Source organism: Anopheles coluzzii, chromosome 3 (assembly GCF_943734685.1).
Source record: "Anopheles coluzzii chromosome 3, AcolN3, whole genome shotgun sequence".
NCBI lineage: Eukaryota > Metazoa > Arthropoda > Insecta > Diptera > Culicidae > Anopheles > Anopheles coluzzii.
Window position 1 is genome coordinate 72,941,770 of NC_064671.1, and position 14,187 is coordinate 72,955,956.

The 14,187-nt window shown below is 44.5% G+C and overlaps 1 protein-coding gene across 1 annotated transcript in view; it reads right to left on the bottom strand.

The window, feature by feature from the left end:
• LOC120957211 (opioid-binding protein/cell adhesion molecule) overlaps window positions 1–14,187 on the bottom strand; it is a 95,433-nt gene that overhangs the window by 44,293 nt on the left and 36,953 nt on the right. The window contains exon 3 of the mRNA XM_040379287.2: window positions 9,217–9,363. Coding sequence (XP_040235221.2) covers window positions 9,217–9,289 — 73 coding nt within the window. The 5' untranslated portion in view covers window positions 9,290–9,363. The remainder of the gene's footprint in view (window positions 1–9,216; window positions 9,364–14,187) is intronic.

Consider the following 14,187-nt stretch of genomic DNA (forward strand, 5'->3'; position numbering starts at 1 on the left):
GGCCAATTAGCTCAAAGTCTCTATAAAAATAAAGAAAAAAAATGAAAGATAGAATTTTTTTACAGAAGGATAAATCTTGTGTCAAATTGTTTCGATTGACTTTTTTAGTGATTTTAAGTTTAAATAAAACATGTCTTTTATAAAATCCAATATGACGTACCATAACTGTCAAATGGATAAAACCCGGATGATATTTATTGTTCCACTGACAGGTTGAAAATTCAACTTATTGGCTGGAAAAAGAAAAGACCTGTCCGTTGCATAATATTAGTTTACTCCCTAAGTTATGCTGCTAATGTGTACATACAATTTGCTTTGAATTTGTTTGGTATGATGGTTTGAAAATGGTTGGTCTTCATCGATTTTGATTGAACAGTTAAATAATGAAAATTGAACCTGTCTTCATACTTCCTACACTCTGTAAACGCTTTGTTTACCACCAGGGGCATAATGAAACCAAAATGTTAGAGCATAATTCTGCACCATGTGAGTTGAATTTTCAATTCAAATTGCAATGAGATAATTTACGCTTATTTCACCCTCAACTGTTCACATTTCAACCAAGACGGTTTAAACAAAACGTTACGAGGCTCGTCTTATTACTTTGCACGGATTCAATTCTTTTGAGCAGAACACAATCTCCTGGAATGTTACATTTTATGAGGATCTTGTTCAACAGACCATCATTTCGACCATTTCGACCGGCACTAGACAACTGTTTGCCTAATTTTAATAAAATTTTACCACGAAATGAGTGTAACCGGAGTTTGAAATACCTCTTTGTTTGATGTTACAACATGAGAACTAACAGCAAATTAAATTTCCCACTCCAAATCAATGCACACCAACTAAAACTGCTCTTACATATCTAGTCAATTCCCGTTGGAGTGCTTCATCAAACGTCATGTCACGGTGCTTTCTGATTAAATTAAAAGCTGCCCTATCTATTGCTTCCACTCTTCCCCGATCATGACGAGCAGTTTTCCTTGACCACGGGTTTTCCTGAGCTAACCGAACCGATGAAAAAGTTGATGAAGTTCGACCTGCAGCTAAAACTCACCGCAACCCTTGTACACAAACTCACGATCTTTATGTACGCAAACAGTTTGTGCACGGCCAAGTTGTTGCACTTAAGGGAATTCAGTGCAGTTTTCACTTCACAGGAAGAGGTAGCATCCAAAACAACAACAACAACAACAGCAACAGAAAGCCACACTTCTCTGTGCTCTTACGGAAGCTAACTTTCTTCCGAAAGGCATTCCCAGCGCGCAGCCACCTCTCACCACCATCGGAGTTGGAGTTACGTACGCTTTCCCGAGTTAGTGAAATTCAATTTACCACTCAAAAGCTCACGAACCAATCTCTGGTGCAGGCGCAAACCGCAAACTAAGGGCCTGAGAAAACTACTCCCGTCAGCAAAACATGCCAATTACGGTACATCAACATTCTGTCCGCTTTGGCGTTGTGTTGCTTTTGTTTTCTCTTTCTCACCGCATCTTTTTCTTGTGATGAAAGGCGCCGCTGCCCTATCACTTGGCTCCCTAAAGACCCATGTGTCGTACACAGTAGGCAATCCCGGTGTTTATGTGCTACCGCCTCTGTATCCGAAGGGGCACATCCGGTTAAAGCGATTCGTCGTCGTGCGCCTGTTAGCTTGGTCACGAGCACACCGTAAACAACAAGCTCTCCATCACTCAACACCCCACCCCATCCTTGGGAAAACTCGTACCGGAAGGAAGGTACCCCCAAACTCCCTACCGTACTCCGCTTCCAGCCCGGCAGGAGGAAAAAAAAGCTCACCTAAGTGATAGTGAGCCAGCGGCACGGCTGCCGATAAATCTCCAAACGCGTTCGCCGCCCATCCCGGGGATTCGATTCTAGATGCGATTCGCTGACCAGTTCCGTCCACCCTCCCTCCCGTTTGCAAAGGAAATTCCAGCTCGTCGAGCAAGCACAAACAAGCCGGCAGAGCGAAACACTAATAGGCAGTGGCCGTGAATGTGTTTTTGTCACCGACCGATGGGGACGCGTTGGCGTGTCGCGGCTATTTCTAGGGCCGGGAGGCTTAACGCAAGAACAACCCCCCCTTAAACGCACCCAAGAATGGTTGACCATTAGTGCTTCCCAACAAATATTCTCGCTCGATGGCCAACGACCCAGAGGCAGCCAAACAACAACAAAAATCGAGCCGATCCACCTCCAAACCCGGCTTGGTAAACGCCCCCAGTTTTCCCCCTGATTTGTGGCAGGAGCGTTTTTACGATCAACAAATGTGTTTTGCCCGCCGCCCCTGTCTGCCTCTTCCCTCGGAAGGTTCTCGGCAGACCTACGCTTCACCTACGCTTCCGTTCGCTCGCCTCAATGTCAAGAGGGAACGCGCAAACAATCAACCGTCAAAGGGGAGAACTACCATTTTCCTTATCGGTTTCGTTACTTTTGTCTGGGTGCGTCGTTGTGTCTTTGAGGAGTGGGGTGGGTGAGAGGCCGTTGTGTGTAGGAGTGGATTCCTTTTTACAAGCCAGCCCGTTTTTGCTCCTACCTTCTTCCCACAGCACACAACATTTCTTCGGTTCGTCGCATGGTCATGTTTTGTTGCTTCCCTTTTTTTATTCTCATTCCGTCTTCGTTGTTGCCCTTGCTCCTTCACCAGGCTTGTGTGTTGTTTCGGTGGCCCGTAAATTTCACGGCACTGTTTTCATTTAGCTCTACGCCTTTTCTTCCACCCTCATTCTTTTTTTTATCACAAGCAGTGGGCTGCTGAAGGGCGTCTATATTTTTTGTTCTGTTTGTTACTGCTGTTATCCCTTCGCTAGAGCGAGAAGTACGCGAACGCCTCAACACACTCACACACACACATATGCCCTATGGGCGCCCGCGCTGCAATTCGGTCGGAGCCGCTGCCTTGAAGGACATCACCACAAATAATGGAAAAGCTTTTATCATGATAATGAAATGGCGTATTTATACATTGTTTCATATTCATTTTCGTCCCCGGTTCGCCAGCGACAACGACAGCAGAAAAAAAAACAGATAAAGCATCGCTATGTAAGGGTGTGTTACTTTATCGGTGACGGTTGCACCGCACCTATACCCTCGCACGTTCGTGATCGACTGCCCAACCGGAGCGAACGATTTACGAAGGGAAAATAAATGCAATGACAAGAGAGACACGACGGGGTACGGTAAGAAAACAAAGCTTTGGAGACACTTTAACCTCAACAAGACGTGTATAATTTCTCGCGAAGGTATCAACATATACACATACGCTTTAGAGTGAAAAGAAACCCATAAAGTCATGTCATTGTGACGTATTTAGCATATCATACGATAAGTGGTTAGTGGTACAGTTTGACCTCGTATGTTAATTAAGCCGTCATACTTTGCTGTTGGATTACAACATGCTACTTTTAAGAGCATTAACGTCAACAAGTATCCCGACTATAGACTTGTCTTTAAGTGGTTTGTTATCTTCTTTCTTTTTATTAAATCGTTGCCACCTAATTTTGGCTCTAAGTCATCAATTTTTGACTCTTGTAAGAATCATGACTGTTTTACAAGGTATTTCAACAGATTTTTAACAATTGTTAATTCACATCTCATAAAAAAAAAAACAAAAAAAAACTGTGTCAAATGATTGTTTCTTGAGAAAAAATGACGAAATTTTAGAAATTCGAAAGCTTTTGTTTACAGCTGAAAATACATGCCAATTTTTTTCACTTTAATAAACTCCCAAAATTGGCAAAACAACTGTTTTATTTTAAATTCTATCAATCAAATTATTCACTACTTAACTTAATTTCAATCATTTCAGAACACACAGTTTCAGAAATTACGTAAAATGTTGTAAGTAAAGCGATTGACTCACAGTCAAAAATTGATGCCTTCGAGGCAAAAATTGTGACACGCTGTCAAAAATTGATGCCTTCGAGACGAAAGTAGGTGAGTTAGAGTGAAAATTTAGCGACAACGACTGTTACTATTATAGTTAATTATCTACAGTTTATAGCTCAAGTCTGTCAGCTAACACCGAGCTCAACGGCATCAATTTGTGTACTATATTTAGCTTAATATCTAAAGCTGTGTGTTTCAAAATTACTCAAATAATGTTAAGTACTTAACAATGAAATTAACAGTATTCAAAATATAAAAATTGTTACGATTTTTTTTGAAGTTTAAATGGAATGTATTTTCAGGCGTTAACAATATTTCATTAGTTTTTAAAACAACACAAAAAACAAGCAAATTACACGACGCATTTAGTGTTTATGTGAGGTAAAATTACAATTGTCATAAATCTACTCAAATACCTTTTAAAATTATCATGATTTCTTCAAGAATAAAAAAAAGTCGACTTACAGATAAAAATAAGTGCGTTATATTCATAATTCGATGCTCACTGTCAAAAATTGATGCGCATTCTTAAATAGCGCCTTAAGCCTTAAACCTTAAGCCTTAATAAGGCTTAGAGCCTAAATGTGTGCGGCAACAACTGTATATTTGTACTGAAGTGTCGGATCAGTTTCTAGACGAGGAATATTTATCAATAATTAATAAATAATATCTGAGCTATTGATTTTTAACAAACTACATGAAACAGTACTTAATACATAACATAACACATAACTACATAACAGTACAACAAGAAATAGTTTTAGTATTTGATAGGAATATGATGTTTGGTAGATACGTCAGCATTTGTATTTACACATCACATTCTTATTTGAAATAGGTTCAAAACCAATTGAAACTATATGAGGAGATAGTTAAGGTCAACTTACGTTTTCTAATGTGCAATGTGTACCAGATATTTGTATTTCCACATTTCTCCAAGACTAATCAAATGATAATCATTCTACGCTCAAACAAAAACTTGTTTCATGTATAACTACTTTCAAATCAACGTAACTTTGGACAGAGTACCCTTTACTATTTTTTTCAAAAAGTTATAGACACACATTTACTCACGTCAATACATCAAACCCTATCAAAATTAATATAGCTATTGCCGCCCAAAATCACCATCGGAAGCTTCCATCAAACGTATACATTTATATTGCTGCACCACTTGCACCCCGCCCCGGGGGCCACACCGAAACCGGCACCGAAACCGTTTGATACGACGAAATCCTTTCAACGCGATCGACGCCGCACTTAGCAATTTCGTGTTGAAATCATTTCCACCGTAGTTTATGGTCTCTTTGTTCGTGATAAATTTGACTCCATTTAAATTGAAATTGATAAATTGTCCACTGGTGTTATTTTTCACACCCCGAGAGCGGCAAACCGAGGCGGTAGGCGGCTGTGCAAAGCGAGAACACGAAGGTCACACCGATGCCCCTTTATCGAACGCCTGCTAGATGAAGGACTCGCTCGGCTCATTTCCCGAGCGGGAGCCTAGCAGAACGTCCTAGGGGGCAGCGGGAAGAACCTCCGGCAAAGTAGTTTCAATAAAAACATCAGTGCGACATGATGATGATGATGACGATGGCGACAACGACGACGACGACGATGATAAAAGCGACAGAGTGAATCGCCTGCGAGAATGGGAAGAAAAATGTGCTTTCCCCTGCCCGCACACACGGTTCCATCGGTTGCTCACGCGGTTCACCTAGAAGTCCTCACGCAGAACTATCAACTTCACAATCTGACGTTTATTTATGCTATGCGGGGAAAGTGATTTCCGCACCCAGGAGCGAACGCGTGTATCGCTTGGCCGGTGCCATTTTCAGCACCCATTTTTATGCAGCTATGTCAACCGTTCGTCCGTCTGTCCGAAGGGGGGGGGGTTTCTTTCTTTCTTGCTCCATTGCATGTTCAAACCCCACGTCCTCCGTTGAAGGAAAAAAAACGAAACTCCGTGAACTCAGGGAAAGCGCAACCAGCGTGTTAAAAGAAGAATAAAAAAAAACACGGCGCGCAAAGAATAACACATCGCTACGGATGACTTAGAAAGGGTTGCGAGTGGGCTCGAGGTGGGTGGCTTTTTCCTTTTTGCGTCTTGAGTGAGAAATAATCTTTGACAGAGAAATGAAACACCGATGACTAAAAGGAAAGGGAGACAAAAAAAGCAGGTTAGCAACAAAAAACGTCTGCACAAATGGAAGACATTTGATGATGATTGATGGTGAGAGACAGAGCAAGAGAGAGATCAGACAGAAGCTGTGCACTCGCTGAGCGGCCAGCCCTTGTATGCACTTCAAGCAACGGGTAGACGGGTTGACGGGTTTAATGACGCTTCAGGGATAACTGCGGGAATGAGCTGCTCATTGTCGCTGCTAAATGGATGGAAAAATGTGTCAAAATGGTGTCAGAGCGTGAAGCTTTTTCCCCCCCGCAAAGAGTTTGTTTAATGTTTTACAGCCGCGAAGGACCTTCTTGAGCAAAAACATTTCGTTAACAAAATATACGTTAAAGTGGAATTTACCACTTCAATACCATTCCATCACATACACAGGGAGGCCATTTTTCCGTTCCGAAGAAAGAAAAATCAATTTAGGCAAGGGCCCACAAATCAATCCCTTCAATTAGTGACAATAGATAAGACTAATTGAAATCCTGTTCCGGGGACCTCCCCCCGAAAACAAAAGTAAAACGAACCATCCCTAGAACAAGAGAGCGCACTAAGCACGTCTTCGACGTGAAAGGTACCCATACACACAGAGAGGTTGGAAGAAATATCCATTTCTCCCCATAGCGGCCCCGATCTCACTTTTATTAGCAGCGTCACACTGCAGGGGCTTCCCTTCCAAAGGCAAGGCGGGGTCTCATTTTTCACCTGCCCATAAATATCAGTTCCTTTCTTGCCATCCCAGCTCCTTCGTTCCTTCGGTAAGGTGCCGCTCGTTAGACATGCCATCTTACCCCCCGGGGAGCGCCCGGTCACACAGAAGCGCAATGTCGCTTCGCCTTCGTTAGGCAGGTTGAGTAGTAACATTAAGGAAGGCAATGAATGTGTGTGTGTGTGTGTGGGGGAAAAGAAAAACACACCGGAAAAAGCGAGCACTTCCTAAAACGAGGCGAGGACATAAATGCCAACACGTTACCCCTACAGGGCGGTTGTCGAAAAGGGGGCAGGACAACAAAAAAAAAACGGGACTTGAAGGAAGCCCTGCCCTGCTTTTGTGTGCATTAAGGGACACGGTCGCCGCGACGGTGGTAAGCCCTCGGTCTGAACATATAGTTAATAAATTTTTACGATTATTATTTGTGCAGTGGGTGCCCTTCCAGGGTAGTTCCAGGGTGGAGCCAGGGTGGAACTGTTATCAATTCTTTATTCTTCATTTTAAGCGGTTCTCTGGTGCTGTTTGGTAAAACTGGTGGGGTGGGGGGGAAGGACGGAACTGCTTACGGTTTCGGAAAGTCGGGAAGCCCTTTTACAAAGCTTCACCGTTGAGGACCGTTTTCTTAATGATGATGTACTGGTGCCGAGAAACATTACTTTACTACAGCACGATGACGTTGTCGGATGACATTTAGACTCGTTTCACAACGAGCATAGGTATTTTTCCGTGTCAGTGTATGTCTGTATGTTATGTGGTTTACAAAAGAGCAAAGGGAAAGCAGTTTTAAAATTGTTTACAGCACTGTTTTGTTCGCTTTCTTCGCTGCTTTCCCGGGGCTCGCTATCATAATGCCCATCCAGCAAGAAAGGGCTTAATATTTGAGCAGCTGTTCGAGTTTCGAATGCTGAAATACTCCACCCTCCTCCACTGCTGGGTGTCCAAAAGAGCACTAAACCCAATGTCACACCATTGGAGTTATCGCCTTTGGAGCTGTGCGCCTTCCCACAACCTCCTATTGCTCGATCCACAGAGAGCGGATCATTACAAAACGGCTTCGGACCATTTCCAGTGTGTCATCGTTTAAAAGTGCTCTCCACCCCCCCTGGGGAGACGAGAATGCCTCGAAAACTCGTTTTTCGATGGGAAATCGATTTTCCCACCACCACCATCCCAGCACTAAAATCTTCTTTGCAGCCACACACAAAAAAATAATAAAAACGGAAGCAAAACATTAGAAGCATGCTTAGTTTTTCTTGCTCGTTGATGTTTATTTTCAGCCCTTACAGCAACAAGAGTCTCCTTCACTCTCCGGTACCCCCGGTCTCTATCTCTTCCTGTCCACTAACCAGCCACCAACACACCGGTTCACGCTTTCATGGTTTAGGCTCTCTTGGGTGATTTCACAATTTTATTTATCCAAAATCGGACACTTTTCCCCTGTACGACTGTGAACATATTCGATTTAATTTTATGTCTACCAAGCTTCCCTCTCTCTCTTGGAACGACAGGGCAAGGGAAAAGCTTTTCGGTGCCAAGATACTATCGCACAACTACTACTTGCCGCTACCGGTACAGCTGTGTATTTCTATCCCGAGAAAAGATGGAAGCTTTTCCAGCTCATTGCCTCTAAACCGAGTGGCGGGGGCCCAAAAAACGATACCGATGGGTTTTCCCATCCGTGTCTCCTTTACCAACACATCGCCTACTTGGCACCACACGCCATGGTCTGCTTGTGATGGACCGAAGTGTTTGTGACAGAATCAGACACAGCTCCGTTTGCCCGGGCCTACCTTCCGCAATTGGGCACGATAATGGATCGACTTCGAGACCCGGGGGCAAACCGTTAAGGTTTGAGAATTTATGAAAGCAAATTGACTGCCAGTGTTTGTTTGCAGTGGACTTTTGAAGCAAGATTCCTTTTTTGTTTGTTACTTAGTGCCGATAAAGAAGGACCTTTTTGAGCTGCAAATGATATCATATTGGCACAGTTGTACGACTGTCACGAGGGTCACTAGCACTTTGGAAAAAGCAACAACAACAACAAAAACCATTTTGTCCCAAACTTGGCGGCGCACAAGTCAATCATTGTGCAAGCTTTTAATCCTTCAAAACATTTCAAACGATTTATCATCACCAAAACACCCACACACACGCACGGGCCCAGCACCCAGCAAATACGGGCTTTGACCGGAAGCGTAGGCCTGGCCGCTCCGCTCGCTCGAAATGAATAATTAATAACAACGTCAGTCTCGATTGTGTTTTCATTTTTCCGTCCCGTTCACGAGCAGAAAGACGAAACACATTCGGTCCCTTACTAGCGTTACCTTCATCAAAACAATTTCATTATTTTTGTTTCTACTTCTGTTGCGGGGAGCGCGATCCGGCCCTGCCCAGATCGCTTATCAATCGCTCAATTTTCCGAGAGTGGACTTACCGCAGCTTAGCAGCAACGTGAAAAGCAGCAGCGTCCAGCAGCTGGCCAAACTCGTCGCACCGTTTCCCATCATTGCGATGGTTGTTGTCCGTTCGACCGGTTCACCTGCGCGTCCTTCCTTCAATGGCGAACGGTGGAACGGTTGATCTGAAAGAAAAAGAGAAAGTGAGAGAGTGAGAGAGAGAGGGAAATGAACACACAATGAGGGAAAGCAAACACGATACGGTTCGCTGGTGGACGCAGTGTTTGTAGCGCAAACATTCACTGCTGCAGATGGGAAATTGCCGATATGAGTATCAGTAGAGTAGAGGGGAAGAAGAGGACCTATTCCTGAACGTAAAGTGAAGACAGTGGGCGTAGGAAGTACGCTTCAAAACCAGAAGCCACTATTAACCGGAAGCCTTAAGGAAGAAACGCTACAAAGCAAGAAACGGTTACCTTAAGCAGCAAAAAAACACAACCAAAAGGCTAAGCTGTCGCCCCGGAGTAATCATGTAAGGAATCGTAATTAATTAATGAGCCAAATAATGCCCCAAATACGTCGTCGCGGTGGTGGTGGTGGTGTTTGTTTTCGCTCCTTTTGTCCCGCCACCGATGCGGGAAAGAATCCAATCTCCTTCACGCTACCCCGGTGGAATGCTTACCAATTCCGCCTTCGGCATTCCTTGGTTCGCTGGTCAAAAGAAACAAGGCCGGCACGGGGTTTGGCAACAATTTTGAAGATTTTCATTTATTTTGCCCAGCAGGACTTTACGGTCCCAGCGGGGAAAGCAAAAGGGTGGCCTTGGCCTTTCGGTGAAACCCTTTGCTGGCACGCTCGCTTGACAAAACGATAACGGAAGGTTTTCGGCACGTTGGCTGCACAAAAAACAGCAGCAAGGAAAAGTGCGCACACACACACACACACACATTCACAACGCGTTCCAAGAGGGTTTCCCTGAAACCGTTCAAATTCATTCCATTTTATTCGCTCCCAGCGTGAGGTGTGGGCATCATTAATTAGACGCCTTTTTCGCAAGGGAGATCGTAGGGAGGTGCAAGTGAGGGGAAAGTTACTGGTAGCTGTATTTTCATATTGAAAAAGTTTTATACCAGAATTTTACCCGTAGATGGAGCCAAAAAACAAACTGCATTTCGCAGTGCAAAGTTTTCCCTAAGCAAAGAGAGAACGGGAAAAGAATAATCTAATCGTTATACGCCAATTACAGGGTCAAGTAAAGCTCCCACAAAAACAGTTGGAAGGACTTGCAAATTTAAATGCATAATGGTGAATATATCAGTTTATTACAGTTTTTTTTTCTCCATAGCTTTCCTTCTTCCTCTTCTTTACATGTGTCGTCAACGTAATGTAGAGTTTTCTTTCTTCTGAAAATACGGCATTATAGTATGTAAGTAGCCAAGGATGAATCGATAATTGGGGTCCATTTGAGTTTTGATGCGTGTCCTGCCGATACAAGTACAGTTCAAGCCAGAGCATCTGCCGGCAAGACCACCGGCAACTTCTCTTCATTGACCTTCAGTAAGGCAATAAAAGGAAGATGTCTTACTTGTGCGTTAATGTATTTAATCTACTCACCATGTGTCTATGCCTTTAACCTTTTACCTGTTTACACTCGTTTTATTTATTTATGTCAATTTAACTTTCAATATCGCTTTTGAAGAATCCTATTTATCCACACATTTCAACCTAACATCCATTTCCATCGAAATTAAGTTGTTACCGCTTCTTAGCTAAAGAGGAGTCGAGTTCAATCCAAATTTACTGAAATTCCTCACACATACATAGTGCTTCTAAGCTCATTATTTTAATGTAACTACAGCCCACGAGTTCTTTGTTTTCCTTCGCACGCTCGCATCTCGCTCGCCCATAATGTGATTCTCACATTTTGCGAAGCACAATCGATCGGATTAACAATCGAAAACAACCACCACGCACTACAGCATGTTGTACATTTAATTAATTTCTCGTCAGACGTCAAAACTCACCGCATGCATTGAGGATAATGCTTTACGACGCATATATACCCGGCAGCGCAAACACTCGCGAAACCTGTCGGATCGCATTTACAAAACCTTCCTCGAAGCCTATTGTCGGTGCGCCCTTTTGCAACCCACTCTGTACTCTCCACCCCCTCCTTGTGAGGGTTCTTGCAAACTCATTACACCACCGTGCCGTGGTAATAATTTCAATCCGAAGCGAAAGAACGTCATCAGCCCGAAGGAGTCAAGAACCAAGAGGAGCGTCTTCATCAACGCAACGCCGACAGCCAAAGAAGCAAGTGCTTCACACCCGAATGTTGTCTGGCGTTCCGGACGCGTCCATAGTAACGCCGCTCCGTTGTACGCTGCTCCAAAATGCTGTCTATTTTGAGCCATCGGTGCGGGTAACACGCTCACCGCCGAAACCGCACACATCAATACAGCCACACCTGCCAAGCTGGTACGATGCTGCTGCAACGAGATTATGTGATTCAATTCACTAATGAAATTACTATTCCAAATAAATTCCACACAATCCACCGACCGACCGACCGAGCCGGCCTACACAGTGCCGCCACTACACACATTTTGCGGGCACTAAACCACCGAGACACGGAGCCCACATCTCCATCAGGATAAGGGGCTGAGATAAGTTTCGCGTAACTCGCTTCCAGCAAGCGCGCGCGTCAAGGTACGGCCGGTTCGGGGTTCGGCTACCGGGCGGTTAAATTAAGGCCACCTTCTTCCCCTGGGTGCCGGGAATCTCTTGTTGCCCTTTAACCTGAGGTTTTGTAAAGCCGTTGGTGCCGTTGCCCGGACCGGGAGACTGAAAACAGCACAAAAACATTCAGTAGCAGCCACTCAGTGGCTCGCTGGGAGATATTATTCATGACTTTCTCCAACGCCGACAACATCGTCCCACCGTCGATTTGGTGCGGCATTCCGGAAGTGGATGCTGCTGGACGAAGCTGCTGGAGGGCGGGCCAGGGTTTTTCGCTTTGCGCATACTTGGACGAACTTCATCATCGCTCTCGCATCGGGCGCTTCGGACCGGATGGAACCGGCCTGCCGGTTTAAGACGTCGTCCCGCGCGCAATCTTCTACGTAAAGTGGTTCGCCCCAAGATGGAGGGCAGCAATTTTACCGAAGAAAGGTTAATCATTGCAAAAGGTCCAAGGAGAGAGAGAGAGAGAGAAAGAGAGCACGGCACCTTTTGAGGAGCCGCCCAGCGACCGTAATCGTCGCGTCGTCTTCGCCGTCCAGAACCGGAGCGTGCAGCTGGCAGAGATCACAGAAGTGAAAGATTGTTAATTAACTTCTCAAAACGTTCATTTCTGGTGAGCCGTAAAGATAATTTCGTAGTGTATGAATAAATTAAGCTTATTCAATTTTCGGTCCTAATTCACAACTTCAAAGTTGCGCCACGGCTCCCGCGCCCGGGCCTGCAGTCTGCTCGCACTGGAGCATGGTCTGCTCCCGGCTTTGCCCCATTCCAATATGGGCCGGCCGCGAAAACTGGCTGTTAAAATGTAATTTAACGGTTGCTTTGATATGAACTGAAATTATAATTTCATTGTGTGCTTTCAAAGGACAGCGGGAGGACTTACAATGGAAAACGCGAGTCTCTGACGAGGCGCCAGCACAATGGAATATGGAGCTGAGCAATTCAAGGACGAAAGAGATGCTTAACCGAAAACGAAATGCTTGCATGGTGAAGGACTTAAAACATCCCTACTACAAAAAAAATGTCCTAATCCTCCTCCTCCTCTCGGTCCCAGTTGGGCAGCTCGCTAACTACATAAGCAATGGCTTCAAAACGCAAAGCACACATTCCGGCTAGTCCCCGCCGACAATGTTGCAAATTGCCCACGACGAGAGCGCCTCCTCCCTTCAATGCGCCAAACGAAATCATAACGAACCGGTGTTTATCCTTCACATACACACTCACATACACACAGCAGCACATTGTTCGTGCAAACTGGGACAGCAACGGGTACGCGGCACTGGACTCAATTCTAAGCGGAAGGCTTTGTTACTACAACTCAAGCCGGGGCGGATATCCTCCCAAAAAGCCTGATAAGCCTTATCCCCTCGTTTAGCAGATTCTTGTTTATTATGTAACGCACGTTATTAAAATGATAACGTACAGCAGCGTTAGTCAGCGGCAGCAAAGCGGACCCCAGCCGACGACAGCGTGACACCATCTTTATGGTCCTGTCGGATGTTGTGATTCTGTTCCAGTTTTCTTCACGGCCAGTCGTAGCCAGTAGTTTGTGTGCCGATGTGTTCTTTGTGGTGGGTACGTACCTTGCTGCTCGTTCGTGAAAATGACACGAAAACTTTAACGATTTAAGCAGGCGGAACTATAATTCTTGTTGTTGCAAAAACGCGCCCCCGGGGTGTGCTGTTTGGCGTGCATGGGATGAGCAATGGGCAACGGCATTGTGAGTTTATGTTTTCTTAGGGATGTGTGCTACCTGTTTGGCACTCAAAAACTTAATTCACTATTAGAAACACTAATTTACTTTTCGAGGACACTACCAACAAGATATATCCTTCCTGGGAGGTCAACGACTTATACAGCATTCTTTAAAGAGAGCTGCAGCTGTTGGACGTTTCTCATCAGTAATAAAACCTTTCTCTCCATCTTTTTATCTCCTTCTGTCTCTTTCATGCTATCATATATGTTCTCATTCTTCGAATTGGTGTGGTTACTTCATAAATTTATCTGAAAAATGCAACCACACTGTTCCAGCTGTTCCCATTTCCTACCAAGGTCGACCGAGTGCTACCAAATCCTTGTAACGAACGGCTGTAAAACTGTCCGAACAGATGGAATTGCATGCCGGACGCTTTCGACTCTCTCTAAGGACATCATATCCCGCTCCATCCCTTCCTCTAGATAGTGCCATTGCCAGTAACTGTACGAGTCGGTTTTTTTTTTGTTAATAGTCTGATGGATCTGATGGTAAATTCCAAGTTAAAGCATAA